This window comes from Mastacembelus armatus, chromosome 15 (genome assembly GCF_900324485.2).
Source record: "Mastacembelus armatus chromosome 15, fMasArm1.2, whole genome shotgun sequence".
Taxonomy (NCBI): domain Eukaryota; kingdom Metazoa; phylum Chordata; class Actinopteri; order Synbranchiformes; family Mastacembelidae; genus Mastacembelus; species Mastacembelus armatus.
This window is the reverse complement of record NC_046647.1, coordinates 22,757,226-22,780,221: the sequence shown is the minus strand read 5'-3', so window position 1 is coordinate 22,780,221 and position 22,996 is coordinate 22,757,226. Positions and strand designations below refer to the sequence as shown.

At 44.7% G+C, this 22,996-nt stretch overlaps 1 protein-coding gene across 1 annotated transcript in view; it reads left to right on the top strand.

The window, feature by feature from the left end:
* hectd2 (HECT domain containing 2) overlaps positions 1-22,108 on the top strand; it is a 30,797-nt gene extending 8,689 nt beyond the window's left edge. Inside the window, exons 4-22 of the mRNA XM_026309755.1 lie at positions 48-150; positions 254-343; positions 583-647; positions 831-876; positions 2,313-2,422; positions 3,508-3,656; positions 3,752-3,875; positions 4,956-5,052; positions 5,271-5,378; positions 5,759-5,891; positions 8,672-8,760; positions 11,782-11,846; positions 12,093-12,186; positions 13,669-13,743; positions 14,847-14,934; positions 15,818-15,924; positions 18,803-18,918; positions 19,473-19,616; positions 20,126-22,108. Coding sequence (XP_026165540.1) covers positions 48-150; positions 254-343; positions 583-647; positions 831-876; positions 2,313-2,422; positions 3,508-3,656; positions 3,752-3,875; positions 4,956-5,052; positions 5,271-5,378; positions 5,759-5,891; positions 8,672-8,760; positions 11,782-11,846; positions 12,093-12,186; positions 13,669-13,743; positions 14,847-14,934; positions 15,818-15,924; positions 18,803-18,918; positions 19,473-19,616; positions 20,126-20,246 — 1,924 coding nt within the window. The 3' untranslated portion in view covers positions 20,247-22,108. The remainder of the gene's footprint in view (positions 1-47; positions 151-253; positions 344-582; positions 648-830; positions 877-2,312; positions 2,423-3,507; positions 3,657-3,751; positions 3,876-4,955; positions 5,053-5,270; positions 5,379-5,758; positions 5,892-8,671; positions 8,761-11,781; positions 11,847-12,092; positions 12,187-13,668; positions 13,744-14,846; positions 14,935-15,817; positions 15,925-18,802; positions 18,919-19,472; positions 19,617-20,125) is intronic.
* The last annotated feature ends 888 nt before the right edge of the window (positions 22,109-22,996 follow it).

Here is a 22,996-nt window from a genome sequence, read left to right as displayed (position 1 = left end):
GGCCTCGTTTGTGTTTTTAAGCTGTGTGTGTGTGTTTGTGTTGCCAGGGAGGACGTGGAGCGTGCCGTCCAATCAGGTGACTGGAGGGAGGTCAGAGAGTTTTACCTGACCACCTTTGACTCCTTCATAGAAATCAACGCCGCCTTCAAGGTAGATCCACAGACACAGGAGACCTGCAGCGTGAGAACGTTTCTCTCTGCTGTCGTTTTCTCGTCTCCTCATTCGCTTCCCTCCTTTTTTTTTTTTTTTTTAGCGAGAGGCCAACGGCGTCTTTAACACCATCGACGACTCAGGAGTCAACGCCAAGTTTGTCAACGCTGTTTACGACGCGCTGCTCAGCACAGTAAGCACACACACACACACACACACACACACACAGACACACACAGACACACACAGTATCACAGGAGGAAGACGCACCTCCAGCTCTGGTTCAGTAGCAGATGAACCCCCATGTGATGCTCATTAAACTGTGAGGAACATAAATCTTCTCACTGGTTAAAGGTGTTTACTTTAGTCTTGTTCAGTCAGTGTCTGATTTCTGGTATTTTGGATACTGAAGATGTTTCACTGTGTTTTTAGCCTCAGGACATCCAGAAGTCGGTGTTAAAGGGGATCATCAACAGCCTGCTGAGGGAGTGGAAAGGGTGAGGAGACTTTAGTAGCTCACATTTTGTTTGTGTTTTTTACTGCAGGTCATATTTTACTTGTACGTCTTTAGCTCCTAGATTAAAAGATTCAAAGATGTTTGCTTCATCTTCTGTTGAGCACAACTCAGCTGTTTGTCTGTTGTTGCTCCAAACGTTTGATTTGCGTGTTTTTGTTTTCAGGCCGCGGACAAAAGACGACCTGCGAGCTTATTTGATTCTGGTCCAGGTGAGAACAGCTCAGGAGTCCTCTTTCAGAAAGATGATGTGGGGGGTGCAGCTGTGGGTTACCTGCACACACCTTGGAGGGTATCACTGGTCTGATGGACACTTGCTAATTGAAATACACACATCATTAGGCTGCTGTAGGGGGGTGTTAAAGTTCAGGGTCAGGGATCGGGGCAGGTCGAATCTTGCTACCAAAACTCGTATCCATAACATACAAAATCAGCGTTTGGTGCACACGTTGGAAGGAATTCCCAGAACATGTCATTCGTACATGTTGGGCAGAGATCAGGTTCCCAGACCAGTGTTTGCTGCGGCAGTTCTCCCGACCCGTATGGTCTGTGGTACAGGTGGTTTGTTCCAGCATCTCGGAGAAGCTGCCACTGGTCATGCAGAGTCTTAGTTCAGAAAATTTTGACTTAATAACCACATCTCAATCTTTTTTTTTTTTTTTTTTTTTGTCCCTCCTACACATTTTTCCACTCCATCTAGTTTTTCTTTCCTCATCAGTGCTCGGACCTCGCCCTCCATCTCTGTGTGTTTCTGGGAATCTGTCTTTGATCCTGGTTTAATCCCATTCGCTTCTATTTTTGAGCTCCCTCGTTCTCCCTGCAGTCTAAATTCCATATATGGTTTTGGGAATTAGAATCAGATAAAGTCAGGAATCTACAGTAGTTTCACTGTGGTTCCAAGCTCCATCAACACACACACACACACACACACACTGATTGGGACTGGGTGAGGTCATGCTGGAGTTGAGGACTGCTGGTTTCCTGTCTCATGACCACTTTATAGGCTCTGTAAGCTACAGATCCGACCCATCCCTCCTTCGCTGAGTGAAAAATCTGCACAGGCTCTTTGGGCTCATCTCATTTGTTATTTGTGATCTATCCAAACATCGGTCTAACGGACAGAACCTCATGTTCTCACAGTCAAAGTGACTCATGTTTTTGAGGAAAAACACCCATGTAAGTCCAGCTCCTGTCTCAGGCTCCCCAGAGTTAGTGACAAACCCTGATCTCACACTTAACCAGGTTTTTTCTGAGCCCTGGTCTTGTTTTTAAGGTTTTGTTGATCATTTCCTGCAGGAATAACGTTGTATATGTCTATCTGTGCTTTTTATTTTGCTGCATCAGAGTTTTTTCAGTGTAGTTCCCAGTGAGTAAAAGTCATAACTCGGACCAAACCACCTGAATATGATGAGGGACGTTCTTATACAGGTGAAAACCTCAAAGCTTTGAAAGCAGCAGCACTTTTTTTTTATCCGACAGAAACAGAGAAAGTCATTTAAAAAACCCTGTTTAACTTTGTCATCAAATAAAGTGATATGTCACTGTTTTTCTCACATTGTGCTGTGTGTGTGTGTGTGTGTGTGTGTGTGTGTGTGTGTGCGTGTGTGTGTGTGTGTGTGTGCGTGTGTGCGTGTGTGTGTGTGTGTAGAACCCCCAGTATTCGAGCACCAGCACCTACGTGATCTACGCTCACCTGCTGAGGCAGATCGCAGCTTTGTCTGAGGCCGACCACCACTTCCTGGTTCACTGGCTCAAGAAGTAAGATAGTGTGTGTGTGTGTGTGTGTGTGTGTGTGACATAAACCTTTAAAGTGGTACAGAACATAATTCACTCATGCAGCAGGTTAGAAACAATCCCGTGTGTTTGAATCTTTCTGATTTGCTGCCTCTGACCTGGGCTCATGGGAGGAGCTGGATCAGGCTGTGAGGCCTTGGGAGGGAAACGTGTAAATGATACATGGTGGTCGTCAAACCCTGTCAGCCCCTCAGGGTTATCAGGTGATCGACTGTGCCCTCTTTCCTTATACAAATATCACACACAGCTTTGAGAAGCCAAGTTTCCTCTTGTTGCCTACAAAGATGTTTTTCCATCTTAATCTTTGTTTTAATCAAAAACAGCTTTTATAGATGAGTGTTTTATAAATACGCCTTAGTCCTACAGTACCTTAGTGTTCTCAGACAGTCTGTGTTTTTGTTCTGGTTTATTATGGCTGAGTATTAAATCTCATCCAGTGGCATCAAATGAAAAAATGTTGATTTGTTTCATGATGTTCTTTTTCCTAATGTTGTTCATTCACAAATATTTCACATAATCAGCTGCGTTTTTATGACCTGCACTAAAGTGAAATTATACTGGACAGAAGACAAACCTGTTCTTTGCTGCTCTCACTCGTCTTGTGTAGAGAACGTACATGTGTAAATGTGTAACTGTAACAGACGGACAGAGACACTGGTGTGTTTCTTAAGCAGGTGATTCAGACGTCAGGTCAAGTTTCTACTGGGTCTGATGAATCAAATCCTGGAGCTTTATAGAAACTGGACACTCACAAGTCCAAAAGTAATCCAGCTTCTGTTGGCCTCTCTCAGCCCTGAAGCTGTTAGTGGTGATGATTTACAAGCGAGCTGCTTCAAATTACAAGTTCTGTTTAGTTCTGCTCTAATCCAAACCCAGTTCCTCGTCCAGCGCTGCTATTTTTTCCTCTTTTGAAGTGAAAATGTTTATTTTTGTGCATATGTATATTTCAGGCTGCAGTTTGGACTCTGCCAAGCTGCAGATGTTGGCAAATATTAACCGCGTGTGTGTGTGTGTGTGTGTGTGTGTGTGTGTGTGTGTGTGTGTGTCAGGCTGTCGGCGAGGCGTTTCAGGCAGCTTGTAGAGCGCCTTCTGCAGTTCATCTCCACCCGTCTGTTCCCTGCAGAACCAGACGAACTTCCTCCTCTGGCCAAATGCTCCTGGTGGATTCCCTCTGCAACCAAAGTGCTCAGCCTGTTCAGTGAGTCTCACACACACTCACACACTCGTCTCACCTTAAAAGCACAGCCCACTGATTGTTTTATTACATTTGACTTCTCCTTTTTCTCTCTTCAGACGCAGCCAACAGCGTCTCCTCTCCTCCCATCATGCCTTTCACCGACTTCTACAACATCACGCTGGAGCACATAGACTTCATGGAGGAGTACAGGACCTGGCAGAACTACGGCCACTCAAACAGGTCAGAAATCTGTTTCTGTGTGAGTCCAGTTTAACCATTAAACCCAGCATGTTAAGAACTATGAGGTGTTTTTTATTGACAAGGCTGGATTGATCTGAATTCTTTGATCAGCAGGTACAAAACTGCATCAAATGGACCAAATCCTGCAGATCTTTGATTCCACAGCTGTGATTGGCGTCTCTGAGGCTCACGGCTCACTAGTATCTACTGTAATTTCACATACCAGCGTGGTGAGAAAACGTCTCAGAGAACGAGCTGAAATATTTCTAATGAAAACATCTTTTTACAGTTTGGGTCAGTTATCCAGTCGCACAAACTCCTGAGTTTCAAACAAACCGAACATGGTTTTAATCAAACACTTAATAATAAATAGTTAAAGCACAAAGACAGATCCCCCTCAGGTGACATCTTCACATTGTTAGTTTTGGCCGAGCAGCCGTCCAACATGCAGATAATCTTCAGTTTTGCTTCCAAAGCAGAGAAAAGTGGAACATCATCAGATTCGAGTTAAATTGTGTTGACTAATCATTTCAGCACTAATACTGATCTCAAGCATCGATGATCTTAAGGAAGTAGAGACTTTTCCCAGAAACAGCGGCTCCGGTCTCAAATGCTGACAGATGTGACAACACAGCTCTGCCCTGGACCAGGACTGATGTCTGTGGGTTCTCCGCTGGAGCAGGAACCCGGGAACGTTCCCACAGATGCAGCTTATCCAGAACCGTGGCAACTCTGTCAGAAGCCGTGAAGTCTGTTTCACGCTGTGTCACGGCTCGTTAGTGTCCGATAGAGGACGCGGATTCGGAGTTTACAGTTCAGACGATCGGCTCTAAAAGTCCCTGGCTGCTGTGGTCGGGGATTCTGCTCATTTCTGGTCTGGAGGGTGTAGATTTCAGAACCTGCTCATTTGGGTCAAGCATATAATTTTAAAAACACTTGAGAGCCGGTCAGGAATGAAGCCTGTTTGTTCTGTTGCCTTTAAAGAAAGATATATTTTGGTAACTGATGGAAGCAAAACAGGCTTAAAAACAGCATGTTCAGGGTTATTAACTTTTCATATTGCTTCTTGTCATCTCTCAGATTTTCCTTCTGCCAGTTTCCCTTCATCCTTTCAACAGTGGTGAAGAAAGCCATCATCCAGAAAGACTCAGAGCAGCAGATGATCAGTCAGGCCCGGGTGAGACCCACATCTCGGCTTCAGGCCATAACCAAAACCTCATTTCAGCCTCAGCAGCCCTTTGAGCTGAGGAGCAGACAGAATGTCCTCACTTCATGACACGGCTTTTATTCAAAGCTGGAGGGCTCGAGAAAACAGGGAAGCTGAACTTGAGCGACTGGTGCTTCTCTGCTGACTTCAATAATGTGTGTGTGTGTGTGTGTGTGTGTGTTTGACAGCAAAGCCTGGTCAGCAAAGTCTCTCGCAGGCAGAGAGTGGACATGAACCTCCTGTTCCTCAACATTAAAGTGCGACGAGCGCAGCTCCTCAGCGACTCACTGGATGAGGTTAGTGCCTTGGACTTTCTGCATCGGCCACGTGTTTGAAACCAAAGGACGCTCAAAAGCATAAATCCAGGAAGAGGTGTGACTAAATGAAGCACGAGCACGTTTACTGCACCCAGAATTCAGTATTTTAAGCCTTTAATGCAGAAACTGAAGTTTTTAGGGACGTGAGCATGTGATGACAAGTTTAAAATATATGTAATATAAATGTGTTTTGTGGAGCCTTTAGTGTTCCACAGTCACGGGTCAACCTCATGTCCACACTGTTCTGGTCTCTGAATTATAACTGGGAGAGAAAATACAACATAAAAACAACAATAAAGCTGTCAGCTTGTTTTTTTGTTGACTGTTTTCTGCGGCTTCACCGGCTCCTCCCTCCACAGTTGACGAGGAAGCGGTGCGACCTGAAGAAGAAGCTGCGGGTGACGTTTGTCGGGGAGGCGGGGCTGGACATGGGCGGCCTGACGAAGGAGTGGTTCCTGCTGCTGGTCCGACAGATCTTCCACACGGACTACGGTGAGACACCCTTTGAGTTCCCAGAGGTCAAAGCCTGGCAGCATGTGCCATCAGTATGTCTATCCACAGAGCGGCACAGAAGGCCTCATACATGCTGTGGTGGTCTTACTGGTCTTACTGGTCTTACCGGTGGTCATTCATACTGCAGCATGAGCTCTGTCTGTGAACCAGAAAATGGAAGAGTGCAGATCATTCATGAGGTCTTTTAGAAAACATCTGCAACAACACAGAGCACTAAGTGCCTGGAAGGTAAATCCCACTTGAACTAAACTCAATGGAAATTGGAGCCATAATTTATTGGAAACAAGTGGGAAGAGATTTGGATTTTTATTGGATAAAACAGGAAATTTTTATTAGATGGAGGCCTCAGCGGACGAGCTCTGCATTTTCAGGTCAGTGAAACTGCAGCAGGAATAAGTGTCGGATGCCTGAGCAAAGCGGTCAGTGTTGCTTTTGGAGGCTCAGCAGCAAACTCTGATTTCAGACCTGAAGACTTTTTATTTCTCTAACTCTGCTTCTCTTTTCGGTCGACTCCCCTGTGTTTAACCACTGCCCAGCTCTCGTTATCTCTGTATTTCATTGTCGCTTCATCCTTTAGGTTTTCTGTCCTTTACTCTCTCTCTTCTCGTCTACGGGGCATCAGAAACCTGCTCTGAAAAGCTTCTGTTCTTCACGATCACCTGCTCTCAGTGGATACTGTGGTTTTTAATCACACTATAATTATATGAGGGAGAATAGTGGATTTGTTGGGGACTACTTTCAGAGGCGGATTAACACACACGTGTGCTGCTGCAGTAAAAAAAAATCTTTGCTGCTTTGAAAAGTGGTGAGTGACTGATGGACCTTCTGTGTTTCACATCAAAGAAATATTTCCAGAAATGCTCTGAGGCACCAAACAACATCTATTCAAGCAGTGGTGTTTGAGTGAAACGTTACGCAGGAAGAAACAAATTTCTCCTGGATTTTAATGTTTCAGTTCAGCCTGTTTAGTTCAGTATGTTGTAATTTGCATAAAAACCAAGTAAAGTTCTGTCCTCTCTCGCTAATCCTCTCTCTCTCTCTGTCTCTGTCTTCTGGTTGAGTTGTTCTTTCCATCTTTCCGCGGTCGTCTGTGTTTTCTGTGCCAGGGGACGTCGGCCCACAGCAACACACTCAATGAAATCTGTGTTACCCTCATTAGCATCGGAGGGAAAACCCTGGCTCTGCCTCACACAGACACACTCAGCCACACACGGGCAGGTGTACACACGCACACACATACACACACACACACACACACAGGATCTTTACAAAGTGGTGTCAGTTTCTGGTGCTGAGATGTGAACAGTCCAGATGTTCGTCTCCACTCAGAACAGACTGCTGCTGTTTCCTTCAATCCGAGCTGGAAAAGCTGCAACGCTCCATCGCTCTGTGCAGCTCATCCTAACAGCCTGTTCGTCACCCCGCCTGATGACCTGCTCGTCATCCCACCTTAACTACCTGCTCACCTAACAAGATGCTCATCATCCCACCTGACAATCTGCTCACCTAACAGCCTGCTCGTCATCCCGCCTGATGACCTGCTCGTCATCCCACCTTAACTACCTGCTCACCTAACAAGATGCTCATCATCCCACCTGACAATCTGCTCACCTAACGACCTGCTTGTCATCCCGCCTGACAACCTGCTCACCTAACAAGTTGCTCATCATCCCGCCTGACAATCTGCTCACCTAACAGCCTGCTCGTCATCCCGCCTGATGACCTGCTCGTCATCCCACCTTAACTACCTGCTCACCTAACAAGATGCTCATCATCCCACCTGACAATCTGCTCACCTAACAGCCTGCTCGTCATCCCGCCTGATGACCTGCTCGTCATCCCACCTTAACTACCTGCTCACCTAACAACCTGCTCATCATCCCACCTTAACTACCTGCTCACCTAACAAGATGCTCATCATCCTGCCTGACAATCTGCTCACCTAACATCCTGCTTGTCATCTCACCTGACGACCTGCTCGTCATCCCACCTTAACTACCTGCTCACCTAACAAGATGCTCATCATCCCACCTGACAATCTGCTCACCTAACAGCCTGCTCGTCATCCCGCCTGATGACCTGCTCGTCATCCCACCTTAACTACCTGCTCACCTAACAAGATGCTCATCATCCCACCTGACAATCTGCTCACCTAACAGCCTGCTCGTCATCCCGCCTGATGACCTGCTCATCATCCCACCTGACAATCTGCTCACCTAACAGCCTGCTCGTCATCCCGCCTGATGACCTGCTCGTCATCCCACCTTAACTACCTGCTCACCTAACAAGATGCTCATCATCCCACCTGACAATCTGCTCACCTAACAGCCTGCTTGTCATCTCACCTGATGACCTGCTCGTCATCCCACCTTAACTACCTGCTCACCTAACAAGATGCTCATCATCCTGCCTGACAATCTGCTCACCTAACATCCTGCTTGTCATCTCACCTGACGACCTGCTCGTCATCCCACCTAACAAGCTGGTCATTGACCTGGTTAACAACTGGTTATTATCCTGCTTGTTTACCAACCTGCTCATTATCCTACACTTTACTCTTATCTAAAGTGTATCTGTTTCTCATGTTTGCTTCTTTTTATGCACCTTCCTTTTGTTTCTTCCTCACTTTTTCAGCCTTTTCTTTATCTTTTGCTCCCTTCTTGTCTTTGTCAGTCCCTTTTTCCTCTCAGTGATCCGTCCAGCAGAAATGTGAGAAATCAAACCGTGAGTGTAAAGGTTTGTGTTTTTTATTTTTCCAGGGATGTTCACCTACATGAAAGACTCGCGCTGCCATTGGTTCAGCAGTTGGAAGTGTGACAACTATTCGGAGTTCCAGTTGGTTGGGACTGTATCCTTGATTTGTAAAACACTTTGTCAGTAATTCTAGAGAGGAGATTTTAGACCTGTTTCATACTGTTCAGGGCGTCTACTCGATCAACACTATTGTTCTGTCTTAAATTAGGTTTAAAGGCAAATACTGTTCGTGGAACTTTGACCCTTTGACCCTTTTTTCCACCAAGAGCTTGTGTGGCTGCACAAACCGGCCACATTAGCATTTTAATGGTGTTTCATTAAACTCATTAAATTGAAAGTTGGTCCGTGGTTTCACAGGGTCTGAAGCTGCAGGTTTGTACAAGACCTGATTCACATACTATAACACTCCTCTGTTTTAAGCCACACAGGAGAAATGAGTGTAAATGTGCTCACTGAGCAAACGTAACTCAAACTAAACGTCTGAAACAAAACCATTTCTGCAGCACATGATGGCCGCACACCCACGCACTCTTACATAACAAACGCATAAAAAAGCCGAACCTTCAAATCATAAAAACAGCATTTTAAAATTATGAGCACCGAGGGCTCCAGGAGCTGTAAGCGGTGCCTGAATGTGAAGTGAATCTTTGTACTTGTCCTGCGAAGGGCCAGTGCAGACAATCCAGATGTTTGCTCCACACACCGACACTGTTTATTTACTTGGAATCAGACTCCAGCTGTTTCAGTTTCTGTTTTCATGTAGTTTTCCTGCTTTTCACTCTTTTCTTCGTACTTCAGAGTCCCACAGCTTCAGCAGTGTTCGAATGGAAGAAAAACAATGCCACCAATCTAAACCATTGACATGGAATAACCTTTAAATAGAAGGTATAACACTGGTTTGTTTACCAGTTTAGGGAAGAGCTTCACATCGGCAGGTGTCCTCGATTGATGGTGCAGGACTTTGACACCAGCTACAGAAATGTAGGAAAAAAACAAACATCACTGAAACTATCAACACTGACATTCCCTTAGAATATGAAATATCACTAAAGTCCTCGTACATAGCGCCACGTCTGAGAGCTGCCAGTCACTCTGTTCACGCAGTTTTGTAAAATCTTTAAAAAATGCAGCTTTTCACAGTTTCCTGTTTTTATTGTGTGACAAACTAAAGGCTGCAGGTTCACATGACTGAGAAACCTTATAGGGACAGGGGAGCATTGTTCAGCTGTCTGTGTGTGTGTGTGTGTGTGTGTGTGTGTGTGTGTGTGTGTCTGTGTGTGTGTCTGTGTGTGTGTCTGTGTGTGTGTCTGTGTGTGTGTCTGTGTGTGTGTGTGTGTGTGTGTTAATACAGAATGATCCAGCACTTTAGCCTTACTTACTAGCCAGCTGGGAACTGTCAAAAGGTTATATAACCTAATAGCTGCCTGCTCCCCGCCAGGTTAGTGTGTGTGTGTGTGTGTGTGTGTGTGTGTGTGTGTGTGTGTGTGTGTGTGTGTGTGTGTGTGTGTGTGTGTGTGTGTGTGTGTGTGTGTGTGTGTGTGTGTGTTCCATGTATGTTCAGTCATCATGGCAGTTGTTGCATCACTGGAGATGGAGCCGTGCAGAGAGGAGGAGGAGGATGAAGAGAAAAACTAGCAGAGCCATATAGAAATAAATAAAAAGCTGCCAGGAGGAGGAGCAGTGCAGGGAGGGCAACGGAAAGATGGAGTATAAACAGATGTAAACAAGAAGGAACAAACACTGGCACAGCATTTACTTCAGTAACAGTAGCAGCACCACACTGTGAAAATACTCCACTCCAAGTACAAGCCCTGCATTCAAATCCTTCTCAAAGCATCAGTGTCTGTGTTTTACTGTTATATCTAATGTTTTTAATGAATATTATTACTGCATCAGTGTACATGTTTGCTGTGGTAGTAGTACTTTTAAAAAACTAGATAACTTCATCTGCAGCACTACTGCAAAGAGTCGACGTTGCTGAATGTTCTGCTGCAACGTTTCCATTTGCAGAACATTTCTGCAGAATCTGCTGTTTTTGTGTCTCGTCCTGCCTCTGCACCAATGAAGGAACAGTACATTTAAGGACCAGTCTGGCAACTGGGAGGAAGTGGGCAGACGCACAGACAGAGAGCGAGCGATAATGTGAAACAGAGCAGGAGGGAGGTGGACGGAGCGAGAGAGAGAGAGAGAGAGAGAGAGAGAGAGAGAGAGGAAGAGCTTTATTCATGCCTGTCCTCAGAAATGAAGATAGATGAATAAGGGCGTTCTGTTGCACTGTTTGATACCTGTGTGTGTGTGTGTGTGTGTGTGTGTGTGTGTGTGTGTGTGTGTGTGTGTGTGTGTGTGTGTGTTCGTTCTTAATGACCTTAATGGTTGTGGTGATAATGCAGCTGATTGTTTTCATGTTGCTGCCCATGTTTGTGTGTGTAGCAGGGGATTTATTTATTTATTGTGTGTGTGTGTGTGAGACCTACCTGTAATCAGTAGTATTCAGGTCCCACACACACACATATTTACAGCACATATGGCCACCACATGTGGCAGCTGTGAACACTTTGTGCGTCTGTGTATGTGCAAATTTGTGTATCTGTGTGTTTGGCCACAGCCCTTTGAAATAAAAAAATTGCAGGTGGATTCAGCGCCCAGTACATGAACTCACCATCGCCCACACACACACACACACACACACACTGCAGGAACACAATGAAGGCATTTAGTCTGCATCAGGCTCCTGCCACAGGAAAAAAAAAAAAAAAAAAAGACTGACTGGTCCTTTTTTACTCCATTTGCTCAGTTTGTCAAATGAAGCGTGAGCTCAGATTTTACGCTACAGGCCTCAGAATAAATACCAGCACATGTGGTGTGTTTGTTTTTCTGCCTCACACCATCAGTGTGAGTTTTCAGTGTTTATTAGCACCAGATTATCAGCTTTCACTGTGGGTTTGTCCTCAGGATCAGGGGATAAGTGAGTATCTACAGCTGCAGTGAAACTGAGGTGATCAGGTTGTATTAAACATATTCTACCCTTTATTCCAGGTTCTGTAGTGCATTACTATCCTGCAGTGTGTGTGTGTGTGTGTGTGTTCAGTTTCCTCCTTAACCTGCTGGTTATCAGCTGATGGGCTTAGCAGTGTACAACAGCATTGCTCTGGACATCCACTTCCCTCTCTACTGTTACAGGTAAGTGTCACCGTTTCCTTTGTTCATCCTCCATTTCTCTGCTGCAAAGGTTGTGAGATTAAAGACCGAACAGGAATCGACCTGTTGCTCAGTCCAGAGACCCAGCACTTCTCTGGATCAAGACCTTCAGAAAGGTTCCCCACAGGCCTCAGCACAGCGGGGACCAGTATGAGGTTTAAAAAGGATAAACCTTATGCCCCCTGTGATTTAGGTTTTCTTTTCCTGGATGTGTCTCATCCCTTACAGGAAGCTCCTCACTCCACCCACTGTGTCATGTGACCAAAACGCTCTTGTTGGCATGGCAACCGCCACCTTGGAAGACCTGCAGCAGATCATGCCGGTGGGTGTCTGTCTGACTGCATGTGGAGTAAATGGGCTGTGCTTGTTGTGCTCCGTGTTGTGTTAAAGCAGCAGGAAACACCTGCTGCTCATTTACCTGTGCACACACGCCCACCCTGCAAAAACTAAGGTGGGTCACGTTTCCCTTCTCTGTCACTAGAGGGTACCAGAGTTCAACTTTTAATCTTCCCCTGATCCCCCTCGTCTCCTCGTCATCTGGTTTATTCTAAATTTAACTTCTTGACGTTTGACCAGCAGCTAAAAACATATTCAGCTTTGTTCACTGTGATTTAAGACCTTACATTTTATATTCTGCCCTGACTGTTACCACACTCTTAGATATATCATCATATTGTGTTTTCCTCTTTATTTCGATCTTTGAGATAAATGCAAAGTGTGTGATTTTCTTTAGTTGTTTTTTTTTTTTTACTCCTCTGTCTCCTCTGTGAGCAAGTTAAACTCTGCAGGGCCTTTCTGGACTTTTCTCCACAAAGTGTTTGCTCTGGTTAAATTCCCATATAGCTCTTTGTTGATGTAACTCAGAGCGTTCCCAGATGTGAAGCTCATGTCCCTCTGCCTCTCACATGCGTACGTACGTTTTCCGTCCCACGGCCATGCGGAGTGATCAGCTTTTGGCTCGTGTGACATTCTTCATGTTAGCTCTGTGTAAACTGCACCACAGCAAACAGGAAAACATACGGGGCAAAAACAGGCTGCAGAAGTGCACAAATTACATTTGAGTAGGTCGGTGACAGGCGACAGTATCATGCTGCACAGTAGGTGCAGTGTCTCCCAGGCTCAGGTGCCTTGGACTCTTTGTCCTCGCTGTGCAACAGAGACACTGTGTGACAGAGGAACAGTCCCCCAGTGTTAAGCAGCAGCAGTGACAGAATGATCCTGGACTGTCTCCTGACCGTTACCTGATCCACACGCCGCCTCACATCCTAAACCGTGAAGGTCGAAGTCTCTGGTTCTCACTATAGTGATCCACACACACACACACACACACACACTAGGTGGACGTGCTTTAACTGGCCATATGGTTACATAACAGCAGGATATTAGATATGAGGCCGGCGGTAGGCGTCCATGCCATAAGTCTGAATTCATTCATTGGTTCAGAAGGATTTAAAATAGTTTACACTGCAGTCACATGATGTCAAAGGACAGACAGTATATTAAAAATAACGTCTAGTATGAATGAATGACTAAGTTTTTATACTTTAAATGATTTAACAGTATATATGCTGCTCTGATTCTCATTAATGAATAAACATGAATTACTGACTGAGATATACAACAGGGGAACAACAGTCTCTCTCCCTATAAAAAGGGATTAGTCTTGTTTTTAAAGTATTTACTCTACAGATCATAATCTTCTCAGTATATTTATGATGGAACCATTAACCACCCTCCCTCCTCTGTGGGATAATGTTGCTCCCGAAGATTTTCCCAGATCCTGAATTCTTGTGTCCGTCTGCAGGAGCTGGCTCATGGTTTGGGAGAGCTGCTGAGCTACGAGGGAAACGTGGAGGAGGACTTCTACCTCACCTTCCAGGTAACGTCCTGCACTTCCTCATTGTCGCTTCATCCTTTAGGTTTTTTTGTCCTTTACTCTCTCTCTTCTCATCTACGGGGCTTCAGAAACCACTTCCGGTCACTTACCTTAGTTACCTTTCACTCTAGTTTTAAATGTGCAGAAAATGAACATTATTGGCATCTTACTCAGTTTGTGTTTGATAAAAATACGAGTTCAGGAATTCGTTTTGTCTGTAAATGTATTTTTTTTCCTCGAGCTGTGTGATCTCACATCAGAGAAGAAGAAATAATTAGTGATGTAACAACCAACAAAGCAAAAAGAGCTTTTTAGAAATTGCATTATATGTCATGAAGGGCCACATTGATCATCTGAAAGAAGTTACTACGTTTTAACTTGACACGACATCAGCACGTGTAATGAATCAGGCTGCTAACCTGCTATGATGAAATACACTGAGGTTGCAGCTCATGTCCAGTTTGAAACAGGAGCATGTGGAGCCAGAGTGGGGGCTTTATTTTAACCCTGCAGGCTGCCCACAGCCGCCACGCTGCAGTATAGACGAACCCCCTGACCTTGTTTGCACAGGATCTGCCTCTGGGTGTCGACTCTACAGCTCTAAGTGATTCTGCCTTTGCTCTATGTTTGCCCCTGTGTCTTTCACACACATACTGTATATGGCTGAAGCCGTCAAGATGTTGTTGAAGTGTAAAGATTTAATTCTAGAGGTTTAACAGAGTAAAGAAGCAGCAAGTGAAGGCAGCTGCAGTAAAGACCTGCTAAAGCATCTCAGGGGAGGATTTGGTGATGAGCATGAGTGGGGCCAAAGGATTGGCTCTGAGTGTTAGAAATAAAAATGACATACATATGTTTTTATCTTAGTTTGTTCAATTTGTGACGGTTTTCTTAAATCAGAAAGATTACACTTTGACAACTTCTTGACTGCTTTAAATCCACCGTGTGACAGATGCAGCCACTGTCCAAAGACTTTTGGCCGTAACTGTCTCCTGTTGTTTTGATTTCACTGAGATTTTATTTCAGCTTTTTATCACATTCAAAGCTTCTGCACATTCTTCAGTCACGGCACATCAGGTAAATTCATCCATGCTCCTCCACTGTGGCAGGTTTTCCAGGAGGAGGTGGGACTGGTAAAATCCTACAACCTGAAGCCCGGAGGAGACAAAATTCTCGTCACCAAGCAGAACAGGAAGGGTGAGTCATTCACTATTAAAATCAAGAAGCATGCTCCCTGGCACAGGTCCACATGTACCACATTATCACGTATCACGGCAAAGTGAGTTAGAGCTGAAAATAAAGGAACTGGTTCACACTAAAACATAGAAGAATATAGGAAGTGTATCTAACGACACCCTCGTGGTTTACTGGCCCGGTTCTGCAGCTTTTGTTTACTTCACTTCAATTCACTATATTTGTTTAGTGCCAGATCACAATAAAATCATCTCAAGACACTTTACAAGAGCAAAAACCGGGCTCAGTTTGGGCGGCCATCTGCCTCCACCGGTTGTGGTGAGACAGTGTGTTTGTTCACCAGTAAAATTCACTCCTACGTTGTTTTCCATGTGGTTTCTGTGGTTGCCTGGTCACAAAGCATGTGGGTATCTTCAGCAGCCTTTGTGTCCGTGAACCTTCGAGCGGGTGTCGGGATGTTTTACCGCACAAATGAAAACTGACACGCTGCTAGCACTGCAGCAAAAGTCAGGGAATCACCAAGAATGTCCTCGTGTCCTACCTAACACGGGATTTACATGGAAAATAAAAGCACCTGAGCTCATAGAAAGCCCACATGCTTTGGAGGGTTGTGTGCTCGGTGTAGCCGTGCACTCCCAGAGCAGCCACTCAGAATCCTGGCTCGGCCCAAAAGCTTCTTTGTTCCTTTTAAGAGGATGAAGTTGAGCTGAGTCAACTTTATGTCCCTCATTAAACCTAATTTTCCATCCAGCAGCTCTTGTTGCCGTCCAGGTCCACCTCCGTGCCAGCGTCCCCGTGGGGTGGAATGGGTAAAAGCTTGTAATGGAATATTGAAATATTCAGTATTGAATATTGAAAATCACACTGTGCTGTTTGTTCTCCACAGAGTATGTCCAGCTCTATGTCGACTTCCTGCTGAATAAATCCATTTATAAACAGTTCGCTGCCTTCTACCACGGCTTCCACAGTGTGTGTGCCTCTGATGCACTCATGGTGAGCCCACTGTGTGTGTGTGTGTGTGTGTGTGTGTGTGTGTGTGTGTGTGTGAGTGTGTGTGTGTGTGTGTGTGTGTGTGTGTGTGGGTGTGTGTGGGTGGGTGGGTGGGTGGGTGGGTGGGTGTGTGTGTGTGTTGTTGTTGTTGTTGTTGGTTGGAAAAATCCATGCAAACCTTCCATTAATCTTGTCCCTCCTGTTTCTGATGCTTGCAGATAAAAACATTTCATGCCAGCTGAGCTAAATGAGCCATTATTGTTTTGTACATTGTGTAAATTAGACGCTTGTTGTTTCTGAGCTTCTCACATTTTAATGTTTTAATGCACACGTCACACACGGGCGTTTTAATTAGGACAGAGGTTTATTCAGCCAGTTTTCCAGTGTGGCACAGGCCGTTTTGAGGCTGCAGGGTTTGATATTTGCTCAGATGATTTACAGTACAACCTCCTCTTTTCATGTCATCATCTTTGTCATCTCAGAGCCGACGTGACTCATCAGGGTGTCGGATGCAGATGCATCGGAACCATCAGGGTCATTTCCTGAAGTTCAAGCTGCTAAATGGCGAAACCGCAGCATCGGCTTTAATTAGCCTTGTTTCAAATTCCTGTAGCATTTCAAAGAAACCGGTAGTTTATCACTTCCGGTGTGGCAACAGTGAAAGAGGAACAGCTTGTACAGCGTATATGGCTGATGTGTTGAGTAGGAAGTCAGGGATGAAGACAGACACACACTTGAACCCCTGAATCTCTGCTCCATCGTATGATCAGATGGAGACGGCTCAGCCAGTAAACTGTGTTTGTCTTCCTCCCTGGTCAAACGTTAGCTCTCCCTGATAAAAAAGTGCTGACTCAAACCTGATGATGTTGTTGTTTGCTGAACTCTGGGGACCCTGAGGAGGAGGAGCCCGAGGGCCCCCAGAGGCCTCAAAGATCCACAACACGGATCGAAGCTGCAAATCTGATGGACCTTGTTTCCTTCTTTCCTCTGAAGTGCTCAAACACTTTTCATGTGATTCATGCTTTTGTTTATATATCGTCTTCAGAGGTTCGTGGCGTTTTATGGTCTCTGGTCTCAGTAAACCTGAACAGTATGTGGCTGCACAAATATAAGCAATAAATAGATCAATTATAATTTCTCATATGTTAATATTCTTTCTTTTTTAGATAATTCTGTTTCATTTAGGAAGAAATAATATGAATCAAAACTAATTTATTGAAATCAGTACAGAAAGAGGCAGTTGTGTTATGGCTGGGGGACATTGAGGTGCTGCTTGACCTCTGACCTTTAGGCCACACAGCTTCGGGTTCATGGATGTGACTGTGTGGGGGGGGGGATTGAACACATTGAACTAAGTCTTTGTGTGGCTGACACTTTATCAGCTCAGAGCCTGAATGTGGGTTAGAAACATGAAACAAGGACAAGTCTCTGTCGTCAGGATAATAATTAACTCCTGACCCCCTTTGCTGTGCAGGAGTCTGACACTTTGCTTTGAGAATAAAAGCTGTGTTCCTGTTTGTTTTGTTCTAGCACCTATGATTTTCGATATTATTAGATAATCTGGTTTTTATTAAGACTCCTCATTGATCCTTGCTGATTGTTTTATTGTCCAGTTTGTACAGTCAAAGGTCTGAAGTCCTTCCTGCAGCCCCCGTCACTCTGAGCTGCAGCAGCACTGGAGCTAAAAATACAAAGTTCCTCTGGGAACCATGAATTTCCTGAGTGAACATCCTGGGAATCTGTGCATTTTCTGTAGTTCCTGTGCAGAAGTGAAGGGTTAAAATGGATTTTTACAGACTGAAACTTTTAGTGTGAAGTGAAAGAGATCTTATCAACCTCTTCTGTTTATCTCTCTCTTCTGACAGTCAGTCACGTCCGCCTGGTCTGACGTCTGAGGATGTGATGAGACAGGCCTGTGGTTACAGTTTGGGCGGTTCAGTTTTAATCTGTGTGTGTTGGAGTTTTTTGGCTGTTAGGTCATTATAGTGTCAGACAAAAACATGAAGATTATCATGTGCAAAGTATTTTTATTTACGTTTTCAAGTTACCGTCTTTTGTGTTTTGGGAGGAATAATGACCTGTCCAGGGTGGACCCCTGCCTTCCACCCAAAGAGAGCTGGGATAGGCTCCAGCAGATCCCTGGGACCCTGGTTAGGACTAAGGGGGTACAGATGATGGATGGATGGATCTAGTGCACTGCAATATAACTACTGTGTTTTCAGATCATTTAAAAAATAATTGATTCAGTTCTCCAGACTTTCACAAAGACTGTTGCAGAATCTGTAAAGCAATTTCACTAGAAGAAACCATCCCCTTCACCACTGAACCACCTCACGTTGACACATTTTCTGGAATCAGCTGCTCTGACGAGGTGTAACTTCCTTCTGGTCCTGCCAAGTTACTGGTTGCGTTGGTCTTGCAAGATGTTCTTACACCAATCAAACAGAGGAAACTGATGTTACGCCCTGCTGTTGTGTTTAAGTGGAAATTCTTCAGAAAGGCTGATGTTGCATCCATTTAGCTGCAGTGTGCTTGCTGTAGGTGGGCACTGCTCTTAGTCTGAAGATTTTCACGAAATTGATCCTGTTTCTTTAGACATTTGTGCAGAGAGTTTGTTGTTTTCATGATGTGATGTAAAAATACTTTTGATTTTTCTATGTTCCGATCTGTTGTCTGGTTCATGTCGTGCATTTTCTGTTGTTTCATTAGATTATATCAGTCATTGCATCAAAACATAATGACTTGTGTGACGGGTGAAAGCATCTGAAATCTTTATCGTGTATATTTGTCATGTGTGTGTGTGTGTGTGTGTTAATAAATTGTGCATGTTATTCTGAAAGTGGTGTGTATGTCATGAATGTTGTCGCTGTGCTTTGTGCAGCTGCTGCGGCCGGAGGAGGTGGAGATGTTGGTGTGTGGCAGCCCGGAGCTGGACATGAGCGCCCTGCAGAAAGCCGCCCAGTATGAAGGATACAGCAAGGCCGACACCACCGTGCGGTGAGACGCCTCCACTTCCTGTTTGCTGAGACTGGCCCGCTCTGCACGGCGTGCACATACACACACACACACACTCCCATACACACCTCCCTTATTAGACTAATCCCACTGTGGCACAAGTCAAGTTTTCAAACTATCAATACTTTAATCAATACGGTTTTTCTTATAAACAGGAAAATGTTATTTCACACAAATTGCACAAAAAGCTCAGATGATTGGACAGAAAGTCTGTTTCCTGTTGTCTGATGTGTGAAAGCCAGAGAGGACTGGTGGCAGCATGTTTCTGCAAATGTTTGCATGCAAAGTGTTCATTTAATAACAGGAAGTGTAACACACACACACACATACACAGACACACACATCCTTCAGTCCTGTTGTTTCCAGCAGGGAATGAACTTGAGCCAACACTTGTCAGATATGACAACAAGCAGCTACAGGCCTGTTCCACAACATCAACACTATCTGACTGTTTCACAGGCTGACTGATTGACTAACTGCTTGTCTCTCTCTGTCTGTCTGACTGACTGTCTGACTGACTGTCTTTGTGGCGCCAGGTGTTTCTGGGACGTGGTCTTGGCGTTCCCTGCCGAGCTGCAGAAGAAGCTCCTTCACTTCGCCACAGGAAGTGACCGCGTTCCTGTCGGAGGAATGGCCGACCTCAACTTCAAAATCTCCAAGATCGACGTTCCGACCGACTGGTATGTCAGACTCAGCCCAGACCTCACGAACCAGAGATGTGGTTATGCTTACTGACTGTTTATTTTGTATGTGTGAAAAATCCAATTTTCCGTCTGCTGACTCACGGCCTCCCCAGGTCTGCATGTGATGGTTGAGTGTTTGAGGCTCTTATCAGAAATGTGGAGTGTGAACACGGTGCTGGGAGCTAAACCGCAGCAGATAAGACACTTTGCTAAACTTCAACCTTGAATCACAGACGAAACAACATGCAACATGTTGCAGTGCAGCAGCTTTTTCTCTTTTCTCATCGTTTCTCATCTCACACGTTTATTGTTCGTGTCAAACTGTAACAGCACAAACCAAAACACACAAAATCAGAGCCTGGAGAACTCGTAGCTCCGTCAACCACTTGATGTTCTGAGACTTTCACTCATGATGGATGAGAATTTATAGTTAATGACATTTTGTCAGAGTTGGATAAAAACAAAACAGATCTTTTTATTCTTAATTCTCTGTTTGTGTTTCTCAGGCTGCCGATCTCACACACGTGCTTCAATCAGATCTGTCTGCCTCCGTATCGAACCAGGAAGGAGCTGAAACACAAACTCACCATCGCCATCTCCAACGCTGAGGGCTTTGGCCTGGAGTGACCGACCTGCACACACACACACACACACACACACACACACACACACATACACACACACACACACTTGCTATTAGCAATGCTAGCTATTTAACTGCCACAATGCGCCTTGTGTATCTCTGTGGTTGTGGATCACATGTTATCAGGAACAAGTTTCTCTGCAGGTGACAAAACATTGTCAGACATTAACATGGACGTTAACGCAGTGAAGATGATGTTGGGAACGTCTCGATGACAGTACAAGGACTTTGATTTGCACATGGACTGTGTTCTGTCAGTACGGGTCACTGCGTCCGCCTTCCAGAATCTTTACGGGTCAAACTCATGTTTAATTTGCTTTAATTAAAGATGAATATTTGTGGTTACATCAGTCATCACCGGCCCCAGTGTTCTCCAGAAACCTTTCCCACACCACCACAAAGTGAACTTCTGGTTCTCTCAGGAAAGGATCAGTATTTCTGTTTCAGATTATCAGGTATCTGCCCGTCACTGGCATTTACGTTTGTGAGTGTCTGTCCAGTGAAGTGACCAGAGAATCAGTCCAAAATACTTAAATGACAAGAGTTTGATGAGAAATATTATGTTCTTGAGTTTTCAGTATGAACTAGATTTAATAGTGAGGCAAAGAAATAGAGCTTAGTGTTTTTAACAGCAGGAATAAGACAGAGATGAATTGGAAAATAAGATTTCTGGAGAAAAGAGTTTGTTTCTCTAAATGTATTTTATTTTATTTTATTTTCATGAAGGCTCAGCGAATGTGTTTCCTGTTGTTTTGCTTTGTTTGCAGCACCTGTCAGGATATAAAGCTTTGCAGGGAGAGGATTTCTGTTGTGCACCATGAAGTCTTGTCAATAGTTTTGTTGTGTTCTGACATTGCTGCCTGTTCTCCTGAACAAAGGCTGCAGCAGAAATGTTTGTATTTGCTCTTATGTCACAGTCGAACCAGAGCTGCTTTTGCTTCTTTTGTTTTGTTTTTGCCACAGAGTATGGTGGCATCCTCTTTCACGCCGCTTGTCCAAAGCTGAGCCGTGCTGGGTTCAAACACTCAGCACTGTCCTGTGAAAGGTTCCCATGGCATTAAGTCTGAAGTCCCGAAGACGAACTGGCAAAAACCCAGAAGTTACCAAGCAACTCTCAGGCAGCCTGTGTGGCTGCACTGTCCAAACTTACAGCAGTCTAATCTGGGTCAGTCCTTCACTGAGTCTCAATGAGCTTCTATAGGGTCTGAAACAGCATCTTAAACAACCATGAGCCCAAAGCAGCAGGAGCCAGAAGCAGCTACTGGAGGACTTGTCCTGCTGCATTCACGTCACGTCGGACTCATCGTAAAAACGAGCTGCTGACTGTTGAAATGCCACGGCCTCTTTGTGCTGAGTCCAAAAAGGGGCATTTTGTGGCCTTAAGGTGGGACATGTTAGAGAAAGACTGATGCTTGGACTAACGGGATAATGTAATGTCAGGAAAGTGTTTATTATTATTATTATTATTAATATTATTATTATTATTATTATTATTCGGATCAGACCCGGGTCTGTTGGGTGTGATGGGACCAAACTGTGGCAGGTTATACAGTGGGACGGAGTACTGAGCGGGTTGAACGTCTGTTTGAAAATAGTTCAGATGGATTCAGAGGATTTGATGAGATGTAAATATTTTCCCTCATCAGACGTGAAACGTGGAGACGCCACTTACAAAGAGAGACGCTTTCATTATTTAAGTCGTAGGTGCAGTTGGTCGTGCATGACCCAGTTTTCCAAAGCCATCCTTCTGCTTCTGTGTCGCCCAGTATAATGTGCTGTACGTGCTGTGTTTCCACAAGTATTTACAGTAAACATCGACGAGGGCTTGCTCCTCTCCAGAAAAAGATTTGCTGAGTGTGTGTGTGTCTGTTTGTGCACCTCCTGATGAATTCACACAGCACCCTGCTGTTCGTCAGCTGGGCCTGACCTCTGTTATTAAGCTGTCGGTGAGTTTTCTGTCTGTTCAAGCTGCTAACAGCGTTTTAGCGTCAGTACGAAAACAACGAATATGTTTGAATATATGAAAAAGTGTGATTTATAAAGTAACTCCAGCCGTCAGACTGTTTGCAGACTGATTTTACTGAACCAGTCAGAGCAGTGAGACTGTGGTTTCCAATGCAAATCGACTCGTTTACATCAAAACAATAATTTGTGTGAAGAATAATAATCTTATTCCAGTGGCAGAAAAAGATTTACTAAGACTGAAACTGTGTGTCTGTGCAGGACTTGATACTGTGACATGTTTGTTTGTTACAGAGATGTGGATGCTCTGACCGTGACCTTATTTTTTTGGCTCAACAAACTGAAAACTGCTTCTGAATTTGGATAAAAACGTGTGGGAGAAGCAGAATCGCAGTAAATCTTCAGCACAGAGATGATTGAAAAAACTGGAGCGCAGGTTTTAGACGCATTAGAAAGAAGTGGAGCTGATCATGGCCGCTGACACTCATTTCTACAACCACCCACTCAAACACATTCACTGTTCTGTGTTTCTGTCTCCTTCACTGTAGAAACCACTTGTTCTCATTCTTCCTTTCTCTCTGGGCCTCTGTGGCGGCGAGGTGCCCTACTTCAGTGCCGGGAACCAGCGATCTTATCATTTATTAAACAAACAGAAATATGTAGGCCATGGCCGGAGCCGCTTTGTCACTCAGTAACCTGCCAACAGGCCACCATTATCTTTTTTTAATAGGAGAACAGACCGGCCGGCTCAGCAAATTACACCCTTATTCAT